Source organism: Melozone crissalis, unplaced genomic scaffold (assembly GCF_028551555.1).
Source record: "Melozone crissalis strain CALT ecotype California unplaced genomic scaffold, PUWL_Pcris_2 ptg000004l_1, whole genome shotgun sequence".
NCBI classification, from domain to species: domain Eukaryota; kingdom Metazoa; phylum Chordata; class Aves; order Passeriformes; family Passerellidae; genus Melozone; species Melozone crissalis.
Window position 1 is genome coordinate 14,373,767 of NW_026535782.1, and position 21,564 is coordinate 14,395,330.

At 36.0% G+C, this 21,564-nt stretch overlaps 1 protein-coding gene across 1 annotated transcript in view; it reads left to right on the forward strand.

Annotated features, from left to right (window-relative positions):
- CADPS2 (calcium dependent secretion activator 2) overlaps positions 1-21,564 on the forward strand; it is a 284,927-nt gene that overhangs the window by 161,375 nt on the left and 101,988 nt on the right. Inside the window, exons 9-10 of the mRNA XM_054272587.1 lie at positions 14,674-14,740; positions 20,456-20,564. Of these exons, the coding sequence (XP_054128562.1) occupies positions 14,674-14,740; positions 20,456-20,564 (176 nt within the window). The remainder of the gene's footprint in view (positions 1-14,673; positions 14,741-20,455; positions 20,565-21,564) is intronic.

Genomic DNA, 21,564 nt, shown 5'->3' on the forward strand with positions numbered 1-21,564 from the left:
TCCTTGATACCACACCTTCATCTGTGACATCAGATTTAAGAGAGAGTTATTTTCACCTGACATACATTGACACTGCATATGGTCTGGCCTGGCCTGGCATTATTTCTATACTGAAAGTGCCAGTCTATTAACTGCAAGGATGGGGGCATGCCACCTACCTCTTATGTCCTTCTGTCTTGTGCTGCCCATCTGTTACTTCTAGGAAGGTAAAATTCACCTAATTTTTGTCTTTTGGAATATAAGCCTTTAGAAAATCAGAGGTACTTATGGCAGCAACATTGTTTTCAGAAACTAAAAGTATGTGGCCAGTCTAATCCACTCTCTGTGTCAGAATGCTGCTTCAGAAACTGCAGGGTCACTTGTGGTATTGTGGGTCTGAGGGTGGATTTCAATTCATAATACCCTCTTCTTTATGGCAAAAATAATTCTAACACAATACTGAATGTAAAGGCAGAGGTAACTTTCTATAAATTCAATTAAGTGGTTTGTTGGTTTTGTTTTTCCTCCACAGTAGCATAGTTTCAATTATTGAAGTATTGCATTTATTTCTCACATAATAGCAAAGCCCCATGGTCCTGTACTACTCTTGTTTTGTTCAAATGGTTGGTTTGTCATAGCTAGCTCCCTTTAAATAGTCCATGTCCTGTTACACAATTGTGTTGGCAGATCAATACTGTACTGCTTTGTCAGGGGCCTCATCCCCAGATAGGCATCACCTTGGAAGCCTGACATGTAGTGTAGTTAATGATGCTTGCATACAGAGTTATGCACTGTTAGCTCACATGGTCCTTTTATTTAAATAAAAAATGTAAAGAACAACTTATCCCGTACTACAAATGGTCTTTTATGTGTGCTTACCATTACAAACCTGTTTCCATTTAATCCCAACTTAAATTAACTTTGTGCCTGCTCAGCAATGTTGCTCAAAGTTGCCCCATCTAATCTGGCTTTGAACACTTCCAGGGATGGGGCATCCACAACTTCTCTGGGCAATCTTTTCCAGTGTCTCACCACCCTCATAGGAAAGAATTTCTTCTTAATATCTAATCTAAAGCTACCCTCCTTTGGCCTAAAGCCATTCCCTCTTGTCCTATCACTACATGCCTTTGCAAAAAGTCCCTCTCCTCTTTTCTTGAAGGTTCCCTTTAGGTTCTGGAAAGCTGCTCTAAGGTCTCCTCAAGGCCTTCTTCAGGCTGAACAATCCCAAATCTCTCAGCCTTTCTTCATAGGAGAGGTGGTCCATACCTCTGAGCATCTTTGGGACCCTCCTCAGGACTTACTCCAGCAGGTCCTTGTCCTTATGTTGGTGACCCAGGGGCTGGACTCAGTGCTCTGGGTGGGGTCTCAAGATAAATGCATGCATGTTAATTCCTGCACGTGTATGTTAAATTTTGTGTATGGTTTGTCTTTGGAGCAATGGACAGCAAAGACCTCTAAGGCTGCCTCTCATGCTGCTGTTTATATGGACTAACCTGGGGACAAATTGGCAGGGGAAGTGTTCTGGTGGGGGTAGGTTTGAGTTCCACTGCTAAGTTTCCATTGGGGTCAGACCAGCTTCCCTTTTCTTCCAGAGCTTCTCTGGTAATGTTAGAAGATTGCTAGCCCAGAACTGTTGTCTTCTTTTCTTCATAGTTTTTTCCAAAGATGGAAATCAATATGGTTGTGATGAGAGAAGTGTACCTTCTCCTAAATACACTACTAGTTGCCCTTGCTCAGTAAATCAGTGACTTAGAAGTTAGCCATTTTATAATGGTTTATTACATTTGTGATTTTAACTGTTTATTTAAAATTTGAGATCATTTTAGGTTCTTAAGTAGAATGCACTATGTAGAAAGTCTTAAGTAGAATGCATTATGTCATAGACCAAACGAATGAGAGTAAGAAACTTGGCTCAGATTTTAGTAGTTTTGCTGTAGAGAAGTGTGCCTAAAAATATACTCTCCTCATAGCTGGATAGCTGACAGCAATTATCGTTTCTAAAGCTGAATGTTTGTAGATCTGTAACCTTTTTCATCTGGTTTAAACTCTTAGTTTTGAAGGGCAAGGTAAGATCTGAAGCAAAGGTCTAAAGATTTAAGGTTATGGAATGATTCCTCTTAGATTAAGGGCAGTAGGCTGGGCATGGGATGTCATTTAACAGATCTTTTAGTCAAGCCATTTAGAAACACATTCTGAGTAATGAAGACGTCCAAATGAAATTGGAGTTACGCAAGCAACACATCTGGGACAGGTATTAAATATTACAAATATTCCCAATAGTTGAGAGCACTTGCTAGGCTAAGATCTCTACAAATAATACATGCATTACAATTGGGGGGTTTTATTCATTACTGATGAAAATAAAAAAAAGCTTCAGAGAAGGGAGACCCAACAATTTCTGTAAATACAGCTTTACCGTTGTTTTGTATATCGAGAACAATGGATCCATTTTCAAACAGAAAATAGCTGTGATCCTTAGATTAGAATTGGATGATTAAGTTAATAAAGTAATCATGTAATGTGAAACTTTATTGTCATTATAGAATGTGAGTGTTCAACTTAATCACAAATGTTACGTTCATTTTTAATTGAGCTGTATATACTCTCCTTAATGGAAGGCTTGGTTTTTTTTCCTTGCACACTCAATATATTTTAATTGAACACCTGATTCTTGCCATCAACACATTAACATCTGGACACTCTGTTTTATGCATATAGATATACTGATTAAAACTCAGTAGAGAAGTAGATAATGCGAAAATAAAATGACATTATAGAACACTTTCAGCCATATTTTTTATTATATATTGAGAAGCTTTTAATTACCTTATTTCATTTAATTAGTCCCACTGCTTAGGTCATTTGTTTTTTATTGATATGGCATGTCAGCAACTTTGCTAATTGGCACAAAATGGCATATGACTAAACTGTCTTGTCTAGTTTGGTCCAAAAGAATTTCTTATGTTTTTTCCACATTCCTGAGACTTCTTATTTATTTCGCAGTCTTTTCAACAATATAAAAAATATTTTGACAGAGCAGCTTGATTTAAAATTTGACATTCCACTTTTCATTTTTGTTTCTGAGTTAAATAAGATTCTTTTTAAGTGATTACTTCCTAATGTATTTTACCTTCAGAAAATAACACTAAATTCTGTAGCTTTTAAAAATTTTAGTCTTTCTTCAGAGAGAAAATTAATTTAAAGTATTTTTTGTCATTTAGACTTTAGGCACAGTTTGTCAGCATTTACAAATATAGTCCGGAAGAAGAGCAACAGTCCTGTGCCACCCCAGCAGTTGTACTCTAAGTTTTAGAGATCTGTTTCGCACTGTTCTGTTTTAAGCCAGTGATTTAACAAATCTGACAGCTGTTGAGTATTGATGAGCTCGTTACATAAAAATTTTAGTGCATAATATTAACTTCCTATTGATTATTAATACACCTTATAACAATAGAGATTTATAAATATAATTTAAAAAGGATTTTTTTTGCCTGAGAGAATTTCATTGAGTAATTGATACTAGATCTCTCCTAATTTGAGATTCTTCTGTTCCAAACCATCTTTTGTATTTTTCTTTGAAGATGTAACATATTTTTTACTCAATAATTTCTAAAGTTTTGTGTAGTATCTCTGTACCAGGCAAAAAAGATTACAGTTTAACTAATTAACGTTTTTTGGTTTACCAAATACTGATACTTTTGCAGATTTTTTCTATGCTTTTTGAGTTGTTGGATAATCTTTATAATGTATGTGTTCAACTGTGTTGGCACTTCAGCAGATGAAGTAACTCATCGCTATGCAATGAATGTTCTCCCCTTAATTTGAGAATAAATGTATTATTAATATTTATGACACTGTGCTCCCACAGATTCATGATTTGTGGAACAATAAGAAATTCTACTAATTTAAAATACTCATTTCAAAACTATTTGAAATATAAGTTTCACACTCCTTGCCCTGAAGTTTAACACAACCACTTTTTATGATTACACAGTAGCATTTTCTTTCCTCTTCAAGTCTGTCACAAACAGGTAACAGGGATCGATTTGAATGAGTTTTTTCAGTCTGGGCCGTGGCATTTTACATGTCCTGACATCCACAGGAGGGCAGCATGGTTAAATCAAGGGAGAGGATGTGAGTATGATCATAATGCAGCTAAATTAATCTCACTTTTGATTGTTTATATCATCTTGTGAAAGTGTTTATACTAGAAAAAAGTGCATATTTTCCTGGCCAGGACAGGTAAAGGAACTGCATGTTAATTTTTGAAGTTTCAAAGTGTAGCTTCTTAGTACCTATAAACATTAAGTTTTTCTCTGTATATACATGATCCATTTTGGAAGAAGGTCTTAAAATATTTAGTGTGGGAGTTATTAAAGCCTAGTTAAAAATTTAATTCTTGAAATTCCAAGAAATTCTGTTACAACATTGTAGTAAATAAAATATTTGAAGAGTGGAGGCAGCTGTTCTTATATATTTACAGGACACAGTAACTGCTCTATCCTCTAATACTTGACTGAGCTATAGCAGGAAATGAGTCCTTTTATATACATGTCTAAATATACATATACATTATATATACACACACACGTATATATATATATACACACACACATGTAAAATTCTATTTGGGGAAAGAGATTAAAAAATCTCAATCTCACAGTTGAACAATAATTATGAGTAACACAAAAAATATTCATTGTAATTTTTTTTTAATTGATCACCCAAATGCCCATAGAAGACATTTTATTCATTTGGGTTATTTACAAATAAATGCTATTTTTCAAAAAGTACTTCTAAAACTTGAAGTGAGGAGAAGCTTTTCTTCTTACCTCTGCTCTCATCCAATTCATCAGCACCACAGCTTCTGTTCTCTGAGATTTTATGGATTTTAAAAAGAAATTATTTAATGGCAATTTTGTAGATGAATATCAGTGTAGCATTGAAGTTTTGGGAAGGCAGTTGTCAGACAAGTCTGTGCAGCAGCAATGGACTGACCCCAGTAGATGGCTCTGATGCTCCCTCACAGGCAGGATTCTGTATTCCTAAACTCGTACACTCACAAATCAGTTCCAGTTTAGCAACTCCAATGGGAGAACAGCATTTGAATGTTTTGTTTGCTACATATTTGCTATAATAAAGAACTACTGACAAATAGGAAATTCTGGTTTTTTATAGGCTTATATCTTTCTTGCATAGCTTTTTTATTTTTTTTCCCTAACGATCACCCAAACTAAAACCATCTTAGGAATTTTCTTCCTAATTATATAAATCAATTTTTAAAATCCTAAATACATGAAGAAATGCATAAGGAACTTTCTCAAAGGGGAGATATTTTTCAGTGATGCATTTCTGTTGTTTTCTGATATAAGTCCTGCAGAAATCAGTTTGCTTGTGTAAGGCATTTTCAAGGATAAACATCCAGTTATGTTAATGATTCTAAAACAAATTCCTGTACACTGAAGTCTCTTCCAGTGCCACAAGACAATTGCTGGATAGTGCTAGAGGTGCCAGTTTCAGTATGAGCCCTACAAGCTGCTTCAGGCACAGCTTGTTCAGGTGTGGAACTGTGCTCCTGGGTGTAGATCTTAAACATTTTAAATGGTTGAGAAAATCATTACAGAAATTAATTTAAGCAAAAACCCATTTAAAAGTTTCAAACACAGAGACACCATTTCTAGATGAAGAAGCTTCTAGGGACAGTATCAGCGTGGGTATATGAGGAATCTGTATATGGGAATATATACCTGCATGCTTCCCTCCATGTCCTGTTGAGAACAAGGCATAGGCCTGAAAGTGCTTCTGAGTGTCCACTTCTGTGTTCTTTTGGAGAAATTTCTTCCAAAGTGACATGGAGTCAGAAGTCTATTTGTTTCTCTGGCGTCTTTAAAATTCTAAATGTATTCTGTATAGGAAAGTTTTTTTAAAATTTATGTTTTCAGAGAACTGGTTTGCTGGGTCGTACTATGAAAGCCTTCTTCCTTGTTCTTGCCGTTGTATTGTCATCAAAAGATGACCAGGAGTGTAAAAGTACTTTTTTGAATCTAGTTTTTGATGAAAAGATCACCTACAGGTGTCATTCTGCATCAGTAGGTTTTTTGAGGCAGGATGACTCTATTAGAATATTAGATTTGCCTTAGTGTCTTGGACCAAATGTTCATCTAAGTAGTCTTCCACTATGGCCAGAATCAGATGACTTGGAAAATTTTTATAAGAGTAATTTCTTAATATTCTTTCATACTTGACCCATCTGCAGATGAAGGACTTTCTGAGCCAGATAGGACTCTTGGCACATGCGAACATTCATTGCAATTAAATTTCTCTTTTGCAGCCTGTCCAGGAATGCTTAAAATGCACAATGAAATGTAACTGATGGAAACAAGCCTCAGTGGTGGCACTGCTGTGTTAGAGTGGAAATTATTGTCTGGCACTGTTCCTACATTCCTTAGAGGTGCTCGAGACACGAAGGAGTCAGTCTGATACACAACAGTGTTGTCTTGTCTTGCTGTTGTGTGCTGGGTAGACAGAAAAGTGGTATTCATTGGATGCAATGTTCACATGAAGTCTGCTAAGGTAAAAGGGAGTTTTCCAGTGTGTGAGAGCATGAAGTGTCAAAATTTCAATCCAGAAGAAAGTCATATAGTACCAATTAAAAAGCTTTTTTTACTTCTGCAACATGGGGAGAAACTGCTATTTAAAAGATTGTGTATGAATTCCAAAAAGGGTTAACTGCGTTTTTGCCACTGCTGCTTAAATTGTACTGTAGTGCTTTTCATTCTGGATGGTTCTATAATTGCACATATAAAAAGATTTGTTTTCTGCCAAGTGTGCCAAACATTTTGAAATCTCTATAGTCAATGTCATCTCTATTCATTATTAGCTAAGTTCAGCCATTGCATCCACAGAAGTTTTACCTCCTAGAATTGGCTGAAAAGAGCAAACAGGTTTATTTTTCTGAATTGTGCTTCAAAATGAATAATTTAGTAGGGCAGCAAATAACAATCATTTTCCACGAATGCCACATGGTTGACTTTTCATGATTCTTAGATACAGAAAACCTCCTTCATATCATCTCTTTTCATGCAACTAATTACAACAGCTAAGTTAAGAGTCTGCACTGTAGAGATCTGGGAGAGCCCATGGAGACAGAAGGGTGCTTCCAAAGGGTAATCTGCAAAGTTCTGAGGGGGAAATATACCCCAAGCACTTTACACTGGATCCCTACAAAATACAAAGGAAACATGATTACTGAAAGTAGCTGAGTGGAGTTGCAAAGACAAATACATTTAATTTGCTGTTTCCCTTATAACATTTTCTTTTCCCCCTTTTTTTTTTTTTTTTTTTTTTTAATCATAAGTGTGTTGCATGTTTTGACACACAGTTAAAAGGCTGAACAGCTTTACAATCTTCTGAAATGCATTTTCCAACTTCTGGAAGATAAGGGCTGTTGTAAGGCTTTCCTGAGTGTTTCTTCTGGTGCACTAGGACCTCAAGTTTTGAACAGTCTTGCTCTTTTCCACTTCGGTTTCTCTCCCAACAGAAATTAATGTGGAAATACTAACCTCCTGCACTGGACATGTTGTGAGGAGTAATTGCTTGGTTTATAAAGCACTTGACTAAGTGTCAAGTAATGCTCCTATTAAGAGAATAATGCTATGTAAGTGAGAACTTGCTAAACTGATTTGTTTCAAAGCTTTGGTGATGTTTTTAAGTGGTGGTTTTAATTGAATTCCTTTAGGGTTTCTTTTAAAAATCCAGCTATCAAGAATTTTTTAAAATTGTTTGAAAACATCATATCATTCTGAATAAGCATCTTCTGTGTGCACAAATTAAAGGAAAGTGCTAGACTTATTCATTATCATAATTTCTGTCCTTTCTTTCAAATCACAAATAGGATACCAAGTTGAACATGCCTTCTCATGCCTTTGCTAGCTTAGGTATACCACTTTATACTAATTCATAAGTACTTTAAAATACTTAGTCATGATAATGACAAAAAATGTTATGAAAATACTTAGAATTTACTGTCTTTAGAATGAAAAGATATGTATCTTATTCTTCTAACATGTTTTATTTAAAAAATAACTCTGCTGAGGTCTGTATTCTTTATGAAATTTAAATTATATCAATACAAAAATGGCAGTGAAAAGGAGTGCATAACCAGTCAGAGATAATCAAAGCCAAGTATCATTCCTGAAGGAACTCTCTGCTCTTACTGTCTTCTACCACCAAAGTTTTCAACACCTTTTGGCGGTTTCCATCAGTGGATGTGTATGACCTAAAACAAAAGTAAGTTTTTCATGCAAACAAGCTCTCAGCAATTAAGGCTTTCTAGATCACAAAAACTATCACTGCCTGGCTGGAAAAAAGGTCATTGGTCTTTTCTATCTGATTGCGGTGCCATGTGCTTCCAGTGGCATGGAGAGGTGTTTAGGCTGGACACCAGCTGCTTCTGGGTGCTCAACATGCTTGCAAGTTCTTTAAGGTCTGTCAGCGTTAAGAATTGTTTCCACAGCCAAAGTGAATGCTCAAGGGAGAGCAGTGCAATTGAAATTTTTTCTACTACTTCAACATCAGAATTTAAATTTAGGTTTTCCCTTTGAAAAGCAGTCTCTTTGCTCCTTCTTTCTGTGCTTTTGTGGTAACAGGCTATTATCTTTTTAGATTAAATAAAACCAAGAGTTCACCTTCAGGGGTGTACCCGTATATTCTGCAAAACACTGGTAGCTGTTTTGTCCATGGGTTCAGTTCAGAGCTAGTCCAAAGTAAACTGCCTCAAAAAGCTCAGAGGGTGGATGTCAGCTCCTCAGCACCAGCTGTTTTGCAGCAGTGCTGCATTACCTGTTTACACTGCAATTAGATTACATTAGAATCAGAGTGCTTTCTACATTTATGTTGCATCTGAAGGATTTCATTCTTTTATTGCTTGGAATTCTTTCAAGGCTACAGAATGTTTTTCTGTCTTGACAAACACTCACATTTGCATGCCAGATAGGTTTCATGATATGACATAAATTAGATTAATAATTCTCAAGTTGCCATTGTAGTTACCTCTCAGGTTCCATAAGTACTGGCATGCATATTCACAAATGGTGAAGCGCTCTAGAGTGCAGTAAGATATCACTGATAAAGAATCTAGGGATAGCAGGTCATCCAGCAGTCTTAAAACCATTTAGACTGGAAGAGAAAAGTGTACAGCAGGGAAAAAAGCCTCACATTTTCCCGTTCATGCCATGAGTATCTTGCTTATTGGAGTAAATGGAACTGTTTTCTGTGGCTGTGATGTTTTTATTGCTTGACATTCTTACACGTTTCTTTATTCTTAGCAAGCATAATTACAGTAGTTTAGGCTGATTGTTTTTCATTCCGTCTGTTGAAGGCTTATTTAGTTCTCTTTCTCAAGAGCACAGAAAGGACTAAAATGAATTTGAAAATGTTTACAGCTAGGTTTCTTATGACCCAGGTCATATTGTTGTCTTGAATCAGTTTTCTCCTCGTCCTCAACTGAAAACAAAAAAATTTCTTAATCTTGCAGGGTTAAATAAAAGGAGGAATGCAGTGCAGGGAAGATTCCTTTTATGCGAGACGCGGGGATGACTGAAAGTGCCTGTGGGCATTTGGTCCCCATTGGCTCTCTCAGCGAATGCAGTGATGCCCACGGATAGCCTGTATTGTTGTCAGTTAAATGGGATCATGAGTGTCTGAAAGGTGTTTGAGAATGAACTGAAAATCATTTTCACAAGTGGATGATTACTTCTGCCACATGTTAACCGAACTCTATCAGAGTGGCCCAGATTTTTGAGACTGCATTAATTGCTCTTTCAACCTTGACTGAGGTTTCTCTTTAAGAAAGGCCTTTGCTGGACTAAACTGCTACACGTATTGATTTTTCTTTCTATATTTTTTTCATTGTTTGTGATAAATGAAGCCTTTTACAAGTAGAGAATTTATCATTCAAAATGTAGATAGATTGCTTCATTCCTTAGAATAAAAAGGCTGGTCTAAAAATGATCTCTGTAGAAGGAGTAAGTCCATTCTCATTTCTCTCTCAGTGAATAGCTCTGGTATTCCACACACAATTATGCTTTTTCAGCTATTCATTAGTGCTGATTTTTTTCATCAAAAAGTGGAACCCTGCACCCTCGCAGTGAGGTGAGGGCTTTAAGCAAATAAGCTGCCATCTTCCCTCCTGTGTGTGTCATCATGGAACTGAAAGTGAATTATAATATTTAGCAACATGGTTTTGCATTTTGGTAGCACAAGGAAATGCACTTTGAGAGATGTACAAACTTTGTGTAATTACAACATGGTTATGCCCAGACTTTTACAAGAAAATGTTTGCTCATTTTATTTGTTCTGTTTCTGGAGAGGAAAGTGATACTGACTGAGATGAGATGATATATAAAACATTTTTATCCAGGTGTTTCTGTGTTTTGTAGTAGAAATGTAATTTCTTGTAATTTTATTTGTTTTCCAGGAAAACTAAATATTAAAGGGAGGGGGGGGTTTGTACCATGTTGTAAGCATTGTGAGGTATAATCATGTGTAATTCTGTGACTTCATACAAATCCAATTTTTATTTTTTCATTGGAGAGTGAGTGAAGAGAAAAAAAAAATATTAAATAATATTGAAGAAAAGAAGATTGCAAAAGATTGTTTTTAAAAGAAAAAGTCTCAGAAAAGTGATTGTATGGTTTGTACATTTGGTTGCATTTTCATGTTACTACAAAACATGTTAGAAAATTTTCATATTGGGGTGACATTTAATGACTTATCATATTTTCTTTGTGATTAGTACAAGCAGGTGTATTAGTCCTAAGTTACCAGAAATTACATGAGTAAAATAAGAAAACTGAAGAAGGCAACCACACATGCATAGTAACTATGAATATACTTTCTAATGTGAGTTAGAACAGACATAGATGTTATGTGTACATATCTCATATATTATATATTTTTACAGAATAGAAGTCTGTCGTTTATATGTGTTTCAATGTACATGAAAACCCTGATCTTTTCTCCTTGTCAGAATATTTATTAGACATTCTCCAAACATGATTGTAAGGAGAACTCAAAACAAATCTAAGCAGTTACTATTATGGTGTTTAGATACAGGGGAAGTATTTCAGTGTCTTCTTTCCCTGTATATGGCTGAACTTTAATAATTCAAGTATCATTTTAGATTATCCCAACTTTGGAACCCAAATGACAGCAAGAAAAATTGAAGCAAATGGTGGTTTTAGTGTTTAGAGATCTGGAACTGGCACTTCTGAATATCAGTTTCTTGTTTGTATTGCACAAAATCTTTTGCCTAAAGATACAGTGTTTGAGTGGCTGTTCTGTGTTTCTTGTTGCTGCTGAGGATGTTTAAAATAGTCTGAGCAACTGATGCTGAGCATTTTGTGTACGTTATTTAGGATGGAGAGAGTGACTGTGGCTTGTGGGTGAGTGCAGAGACACTGATGGGTAGAGGAGCAGCAGGCTGCAGCTCTGAGTTCGTGACTGAGATTCTGTTCTGGTTTTCAGTACTGGCCTTTACCTGAGACTCATGGAAAGTTACACATATGTCCATCTTAAAAATAGAACGTTCTTCAACTTAGCTCTAAGGCTTAGCTCACTTCTGAATCTGTTAACCTATTAATTTTCTGCTCCAGTTGTGAAGCCCAAGTGTCGTTTAATTGTGAAAACTGGCTATTGTAGATTTTTTTTGTTCTAGACCTCAACTGCAGTTTCAACATATCCTAGATGTTGCTGTCTAAATATAGGAAGGTTCTTGAAGGTTCTTAGGTCCTGTGCTTCCTTTTTTTTCTTTTTCTTATTTTTTTTTTCTCCAAATGGAAAATGAATGTGAAAGAAAGGCTCAAAGAAGACTGTAGAAGCCTAGGTGGGTCCTTCCACCTAAAAATGTTAGACTCTTGACTAAGAATTAATCTCTTTATCTTTCAGGAGCAAACATAGTTAAGATGAGCACAGGATATATCCCTTGTAAATGGCTGAAACTTAAGAAAAAATCTGGTACCATTAGAGATGGCACTGGAAGAGGGATTAATAACATACCTGTGTGTTTATAGTGATTTGTAAAACCAGACAGCATAAGTCTTTGCATTTCTATGCCAAATCCCAGCTTTGTGTCATGAATATTATATTCTTTGTTACCTGGTCTTATGTAAGATCTGTGAATTTTAAAGTTAGGTAGTTAATGTTCCGCTCTTTTGTTTCCCAAGGAAGCTCTTATTTAGCACCTTAGGTAGAAGTGATTTATAGGAGCAATAAAAATGCACATTGCTATTTAATTTCTTTTTGTGTGCTTTATTATTTTATACTTTTGAATTTGTTGTATTTTATATTATTTCTCCTATACTGCAGAACTGTAGGTGGTATGTCTTACATGAAGAGCAATTTAAAAGGCAGCCAAGTTATATAAAAACATCACCTTTTCTCTGATTTAAAATGTTCTTTTAAGACCTCTTGTTTTAAAAGCACATTTCTGGAGCAGGATCAGTTAATAATGAGAAAGAATTAGCATAGAGTTTCTAAGATTGGGTTACTCATTTTCTGATGTGCAAGAGGCAAGAAGTCTTTGTTAATCTATGATTTCTTTACAGTTATTTAAGACATGCCAGAAGGGTGGGAACATGGTCAGGATATCTTTGTACTGTAGCTTTGGAGGACTGTGTATTTTCATCTGAGTTTTCAAAGTACAGTTTCAAAATGGGGCAGTTGCCTTCTCACATATATCAAAAAAACTTTCATGATCCTCCAGGAATGCAGGGGGATGCAGTGGATGAATCACCATGAAGAACAGAGCAGTCTTAGGACTGAGAGAGACCAAGGGCCACCCAAGGACTTTTTTACTTTTCTCCCTCAGGTCATTAAGCTTCAAGGTTATGTGAAATTCATAATTTATTTCCCCTCCACGCTCTGACACTAGTAAAGGCATTAGCATGGCAATAGCAATGTTGTGTGCTTTAGGGAAAGGTAATGCTCTGAAACATATATGAAAAAGAAAACAGTTTGTATTTTGTGGGAGAATGTGTGACCATAAGTCTGTGAGATAGATGTTTCCTTCATTGCAAAAAGTATAAATTTAAAAATAACCCCTAGTAGGTACTTTTTTGGTACCCTTTCTGACATAACCCTTACTCCTTTATTTTCATTGAATTTATAATAGTCACAGAATTAAGAAGTAAAAAAGACTGTGGCAAGATCTGGACTATTCAAAGGCCACATCAACTGGTAATTGTGTACACAAGGCCAATTTTTTTCCCTTTTCATACAAATAAAAAGCAGAGTAACCAAGTAAGGTAGACCTTCAATACAGGTGTAGCAGAAGTCAAAGAACTTCTGTTCTGTTTTCATAATAGTAATGGAGCCTCTACATAATCTGAAAACAATAATTGTAAGCAGTACGCTGAACATTTATTTTAGACATAAATTTGTCCTTTGTGATGCCTAATGTGGGAGAAGGCGTTCTTGAGAGTACACCCAGGATGGTATAAAAAAGTTTTTGCCTTTATCTTGCTTACTCATTTCACATAGGATGTCGGTTCATTGCTCTGTTTTTTGACTGAGGTGCAAACCACCAGGCAGCAAAGCCACAGAAGTGAGTGGAGGACAGCAGACCATATTCTCTTACCAGAGAGGCCCCTGTTCATCTGACCAACCATCTCCCATCCTAGTTATTTTAGCTACTTCATAATGTGTGTACTGGCATCCTCTGGAGAGTGCCCTGTGAAGCCAAGATTCATTGGTCTGAACAACCTTTAACTCTGCCTGTGACCACCCTGGCTGTACCAGCTGTCCTTGACAGAAGCTGGCCAGCCTGAAGGGGCATCTCCTATGTCATATTTTGCTCTCCTGTCAGATTTTAAGCAGCAAATCGTTACCACTCATGGGCTCTTGCTTACAGTCTCACAGCTCATCCTTTTCTTCTTGCTGTCTTTGTTATCAACAGTGCAACATGACCACAGTGACAGAAAAAGTGTCACTATAATGCCAGAAAATTCACTCCAAGTTCTTGGGTAATGAATGTGCTCTCTCTACCACCCAATAGTATCAGCATCTGTGGTTTTCTCTTCTCACTGGTTGATACTCCTGATTATGTCCTCTGATTCAAAGCCTGGAAATTGCTAAAGTGACAAGGAGTTTTTGTAATCTAAGAGCCTTTATAGTGAAGTGCTTCTGTTTGGGAAATTAGATTCTACTTTACTCTGAAAAAAAAATTAATATTGTGTGTCTGGTGACATTGTGTATGTGAGCATTTTATCACACTATCTCTGGGACTGAGTTCTCACAGACTAAATAAACACTAGCAAATCTGTGGAAGCCAAATGGAATAAAAACTGTCAGGAACATCAGCTTTGATAACATCAAGTATTTCTGTGTATATACTTTAAGCTACTTTTTCTGTTTTTCAGATAAAATTGGTGAAATAAAATATGATAAGCCGTTAATCTTTGCAAACATGAGATCATTTGTTTCTGATTTTTGTCTTGTTTTGGGTGAAAAGGAATGTCTCTTTGCATTTTTATGGTTTGAGTACATAGAAAAAAAAAGATCAACTTTTTACATATGACAACACTGAAGAAGCAGCTCAGTAGACAGAGTAAATTAATACACAGATTTTTGTTTGCTTCTTCTAATATCATGCTCCTTATTAATGGAAAACCACTCCCTTTATTATTTCCTTTGCAGGTACTTGTATGCCCTAGGACAGAAGGTTTGGAAGCGGTGGAAAAAGCGCTATTTTGTCCTTGTTCAGGTTAGTAGCCAGCCATGGAATTTCAATAAAATAATTCTTGGACTATAAAATATGTATGATTTCTGGAATAGTTTGTAAATCAGTATCTTCAGGCAGCACATGCAGTACTACTCCAACTTCTTGCAGGACAGAGACATCCAACTTTTTATTTTTTTTAATTTGTATACCTAGTAAACAGAAATGTTACTAAGTTTTACACACATATATAAATGGATCCATACGCTGAGCAATGTTTCAACTGAAACCTATAAATTTCTGGATGAAATTTTTGTGACTTTTTAATAGTCTGATGACAGCTTTGACAGCACTCAATTTGAAATAAATTCACGTATTACAAAATGGATTGTACTTACTGTTTAATTTATTCTATCTCAGCAAATATTTCCTGCCTTTGAAATTAAAGCAACAATACCTATATTAAGAACTTTTTCTGATTTTTTAAAATAATGCTATTTTTTTCCTTTCTTGTAACATTAAATTGGGTGAAGTTATATAATTGTTGCATAAAATTTGTTGCAGTAGTTGTTCTTGGCCACAAAAATGGTGCTCATATTTTATAACTTTTTGTCCAAACCTGAACTGTTAGTATTTTCACATGCTAGTGAATGGTAATATTGACCTGAGATAAATAGAAAAGTAGATTTTGAGTGGTCAAAACAGAGAAATTAATGATTTTAGGGAGTCTTTGGAAAAAAGTCATTGTTTTCTGTTGATGTTCGTCTTCAGATTACATTTGATGTTCTTCACAGTAAGTTCAGAGGTTACTGTTCTGTTTCCTTTGTTTTATTGACAGAAAACTCTTAAAATCTGAGTCTCCATAAGTATCATACAAAGATTGAAGTCTGTTAATGAGGCTTTTTAAGAAAAAAAACTTCTAAAACTGCTTTACAGAAAGTCTGATTTCTCCATCAGTCACACTCACCTGGTCTCCTCATACTCCTAAGTGATTAAAATCATAAGGTTGTAAAAAAATTACCAACTGAGCAAGTTCTTTATTAATGTTAAAAGCCAAGAATATTTGAAGGAAATTCTGTAAAGTCTACAGAATTAATTTGGTTTCTGATTTTACCAAGGTCCTGTGTGAAGTGATGAGGACATTTTGTGACTCTTAATATTTGTTGGGAAGATCTCTATATAGGATAGCTGTCAAGGCGTGCCTGTGAAGAGAAAATAATTTCAAGTTGCAAAGAAAAACAATAATACTGCACGCTCCCTTGTCCTTCGTGCTTTTCTTCAACACTTTTCCTACTTGTCACTCCTTTCACAGAAAGAATGAATTTGTTCTTTTCCTCTAAACCACAGGTGTCGTCTGATTTTTAAATTGTACATCTAACAGACACACAGTCTTCATGTGTGTGTAATATGGAACCATCATCTGGGAGACTGGTTTATTCCAGTCAAGTTAATTTTAACTATTTTCTCCTCTCTATGCTGAAATTGAAATACTGGAGGAGAATATTACAGGAATTTTCCTACTGTGATGGGATTTAGTCATCTATTTCATTTTAAAACAGCTATCAATTCAATAAAGCTATATAAAAAATACAATGTTAAATCAATATTTACTGTCCTGACAGCTCTGGCTCATTGATATAGTCCTGCTGTGATACATTCACTGGCAATAAGCTGAAGTCAATACATGTGAAATAGCATTCAGTAATGGACCAGTCTGTTGTATTGATATATTATTGACATATTGACAAGTCTTCCTCTATATATTAACTTTTAGCTTACAGTAGTAAAACATCAAGGACATGAAATTCAGTGCTAGAACAGAGGCTACTAGTATGGTTTAACACACTTTGAAAAATTAACTCAGTTGTGACATTAGATGAATAATGTTGACTTTTTCCGAGTGTGATGTGAGTAATGTGCACCTTCATTATTGCTGCACCTTTTACAAGTTGTTAGTGGTTTCTGAAAGAACAAATCAACATTACAGAAAGGTTACAGTATCTAACCTCTTCATTTTTTTTTTTATTTTTATCCTTTAGTATCCAGTCTCGTCTCTAAAAGGTTATTAATTTAAACCAGAAAAAGACAGGGATGTAACATGGTTGCTAAAAAGCCACATCAGACCTGATGTGTTTTGCTTAATTTACTGCCTGATATCTTCCTCCAGTAATTGGAATGCAGATCCACTTCTATCCTTTTAATTTCTAATTTTAATTAACCTGCTCAAATGTTTGAAAAGTCAGTCATTTGTTTCATGGATAATTTTTTTCCAGACGCACAAACCACGCAGGGTAATTCTTGCTGCTGAGCCCTGGAGTGGGCAGCCCAGTGCTGGCCTGTAGCAGACCCCACAGAGCCAGCTGCCAGGTGTGCAGTGACACCTCCTCCCAGCACACTAAACAGAGGCTGTGTGCCCCGTGGGGGCATCCCTTGGTGACATTCCTCAGAAGTCACAATCACACTTCCATACCTATCTGTCTGTCATAAATGCATAGGTTGTTGGCTTTCCCCCTTTTTACAAAACAGAACAGCTGATAGGTGTTTAAACATCTGGAAAATCTGGACAAAATTCAAGTAAATGCAGTTGTAGGAAGAGGATTGCCTTTTATTCTGTCAAGATTACCATTCAAGAGGACAAACTGATTCTGTTTTTGTCTGAGAATGTGTTGTACATGGTCCTGACTTGTGAGTACTCATTATTCTATGAAGTATTTATGCTAATTTGCTCAATTCTTAGGCAAAGCTGATTACAGCTCCATTTACTACTAATAGTACTCTTAAATCCAGTCATAGATCTATATTTAAAAGTGTTATTTCAGACTGTGCTGGTGATTCTTTTTGTAGTAACTGAGAGCAGCCACTTATGACCATAAGGAAAAGGGCTTAAGAGACTTCAAGTCTCTCTGTAAATAAATGAGGCAAGTTCTGTATTTCTTTGTTTTGTTGAGCCTTTTTTCCCCCAATAAAATTTTCTTGAATTTTCTCTATCTGTTTCTTTCGTGAAGAAATTTCAAATTGTCTCATTTTCAACCAAAAGATGAAGTCACCGATTGTGACTGCTTGTTCCTTTAAAATAAGAGAACACATTTGCAATATGTTCAATAAAATAAAATCAGCAGCGTTATAATGTCTGTCTTGTTAAAGCGGTAAGGTTAAAAATAAATAAAGATACATAGCTCAGATCTTACACAAGTTTTTCTTCAAAAACTTTCAGTGGCTGAAGAAATCTGAAAAATATGGGCATCCTATCCGTTTCCATGATTAGTTTTTACTAGCTTCCCTTTTGATGGCTCAGATTGCCTATACAGTGTGGTTGTGTGGAATTGTTGACATGAAAATGTGAGAGATGAACGTGGATCTTGCCAGCTTATTTCATTCAACCAAATGGAATAAATTGAAAAATGTTTTTACTACAGTGCCAAGTATCAAAAATTAAAATTATAGATTCAGTTTACAAAGAAAAGAAAAGGAGGAAGCTCTCATTAAACATAATCTTAGTTGCAAAGGATTTAGATTTGTGTGACTAGGCAACATCTTCCTCCATGCTTGTCCATGAGGGCAAATATGGTTGTGGGACAATAAGCAGGGAAGTACCAAGCAGGGACAGAGGTGATGCTGCTGCCAGGCCTAGAGCAAAGGGCATGAGCCCCATGTCAGGGTCCCCTCCCAAAGGAGACCACCTGCCCTGGCTGTCTCTGCCCACAGCCCAGACTCCCATTTCAGCCTCCTGGGGCCATCATCCCAGCCCCAGAAATGCCGCAGCAGGGCTGGCCTCCTGTTCCCACATCCCAGTCCATCCTTGGCCTGTGCCCAGGGCTGGGGCTGGGGCTGGTTGTCTTGCTTGCAGCTGGACCCTATCTGCAAGGCCCTGCTCTGTCAGCCCAGGGAAATCTTAAAATATTTTAACCAAAGTATGGTAATTTTCTAAAATTTTCTATGAATGAAAGCAAAACTGTGGGCTCAATGCACAAATAGTGAGGTGCAATTCTGCTATGCCTGTCATGCTGAAGGATGGACTGACTGCTTGTAGTAGTCCCTTTCTGAAAAAATCCTGAAAAGGATTTTCTGAACAGGCCTGAAAATCTGAATTTTGGTGTAGACTAGATTTTCCTTTGTGTTTATGTATATTTAAGGTGGTCTTGGTGTGCCCATTTAAGCAAATGTACCAAATCTGATGTGGAAAGCTGACACTCAGTTGCCTGACAGTGTCTCAAATTCCTATCCTTGTAAAACTGTCTTTGCTTAACTAAAGAAATAATTAAAACTAGAAGAGCTATGTTTAGCTTCTCTCCCCTTTAGACTCCTGCTATGTGTCTGGAGATACCAATTTGGCATTGGAGACCCAATGACCATTTTACAGAGAGTTGTTACACCTGTTCCTTTTGCTTGGACAGGCTGTGCCAGGGATGTTCAGTCACCATGCACTGCACACACATAGATAGCATAGTCCTGTTTCAAAAAGGCCCAATACATAAAATAATGAATATTTTTAGAGCATTACCCAGATAATAATCACACATTCCATTCTTATTTTCAAAAAGCATCAATCTTTTAGAAAGAGTAAAGGTACAGCACCAGCAAATATATTAATTAAGCTGAAATCAGCTGTCCAGTTTTTACTTGAAAAAGGATCATTCCTAAAGTTGTAGCTAAAACAATAAATTTATATAAGTTAGCTGAGCAATCAGCAGTCAAAATAAAAACGATCCACTATATATCAGATGAGCTCCTTTCCTGTCTGGAAATCATAGCACAATTTTACAGATAGCTTAAAACAAGTCTGTTGGCCAGGTATCCTGAAGTCCTTGGAGATGAGAGTTTCAGAGGTGCATATGCATTCAGTTCCCTTTAGTTTCAGGTGTTCACAGATTGATGTGCTCTTTCTTCTGGTCATCTTCTATAATCCTCCCAGCTCTACATGTAAAACTGGGAACACCTCGGTTTTCTTCCAGTGATTGCTTTTCTCCTCACAGATATTACATGTCTTTCTTTATCATTCTTTATCTTTCCAGTCAGCTTTTCCTCATCTATCCTTATAATTTTCTATCCTGTCTACAGAGTCAAAAAACACCTGGTCACAGATTCTCTTCTTATTGCTTCATAAGTTTTTTGATAATTGTACTTGATGACAGGTGACTGGTGTTGTCCATGCCAACTGCAAGCAGCTTGGCCTACACGGTACCTTGTCTAGTGAGCCAAGCAGCACAGGGCTGGGTGAGAACAGAGATGCAAAAGACACAGAAATTAGACTGTAAAATCAAACTGAAGGTTCTGATACTTGCCATCATTCGCTAGAATTGGCCAGATTATAGCAGTTTCATGGTAATTGTGCCACTTGTTCTGCAAACAGTACTTTTATACATAAAAGTTCTTGTTTTCTCAGTTTCTTGGAATATAGTTATTTTTCCTCTTACAGTATACTGAGTAATTTGGTCAGTACCGCAATACTAAGTGTTTTCATTACCAGAATCTATATGGCTTCCCCTCACTTTTTCATAAAGCACCTGCCCAAAATTTATTTCAGGAAAGTGCAGAGATGTGTGTTCGTGGGTTATTTATTTTAGAGCTTTTTTTCCTTCATTTTGGCAGAAAGGGGAAATAAAGGAGGAAAAATTTTACACTGTAAATGCTTCTGGGAAAGGGGAAAAAAAAAAGTGGATTTATTTATTCAGTGCAAATGAAAGCTAATTTAAACCATGGTACATTTCTTGTACAGTTCTGAAATGCAATTCATTAATTAAGAAGTCCTTTCTTATTCAGGTTAGCCAGTACACATTTGCAATGTGCAGTTACAGAGAAAAGAAGTCTGAGCCTCAAGAACTGATGCAACTGGAAGGATACACTGTGGATTACACAGCTCCTCACACAGGTACTTTACATTATTTTGAACTAGCACAATATATTTGTGTAAAAAAACTGTTTCAATTTGCTCCTTTTGATCTAGCAACAAAAATTCCCAAGTTTCTTTGACAGAAAAAAAAATCTCAAGATTCTTTGGCAATTACTCCACTAGGACATTCTGATGTGAAAAATCATGCTTTTAGAAATAAGTTTGTTGTAAGACTAATGAAAAATAAACTTTACACTAAAGTTTCCTGAAACATTGTAAGATCACATAAAATACGAGAAGAATATTGTGAATTCTAGTTAGTCTTCCCTTTTCTCTTTTTGATGTTGGTGACCTGTGGCAGTATACTGTGAAGTATATTCATAAATAATTTAGAAAAAAGACAAATTATGACAATGCCTGTAAAAGACAAGTTATTCATAGTAATCAAAAATCAATTTTGACATAACAGAAAAATCTCCACAACTTAATATTAAAATGGAAGAGGGAAATCCCATGCGGAGAAAAACAATTCTGTCTATGCAGCGGAGGGTTATGGAATTAGGAGACTTCTGAGACATTAAAGATTTATCTTTGAAAATGTTGTGTCAACGTTCAGGATAATTGAGAAGGCAAAAAAAACTCAGAAGGCATTTGGAAAACTGAAACAATTCTGTCATAAAGAAATCCCCAGCACAGCCACGTTGACTGTTGTGTCCTGTTCTCCTTACGTGCTCTCAGAAAGAAAAACACTGGAATGAGAAAAAGGACTAAGGAAGAGCAGCACTGATAAAGGATATGGAGTTGAGTTGTCTCTGTTCAATAAGAGATAAAGTTGACAGGGATTTCCAGCTAATAAAATATTACCAGGAAGGAGAATATTTTAAAAAAAAGCAAAATAGCATATGGCAGAGAGAAGATTATTAAGAAATAACTTGGAGCTGAATTTAAAATGGAGTCATGTAAATATTTTCTCATGTGATTTCTGTATTTATTTTACTTATGTTACTTCTATGTATTACCATTTGATCTTTATAGCTCT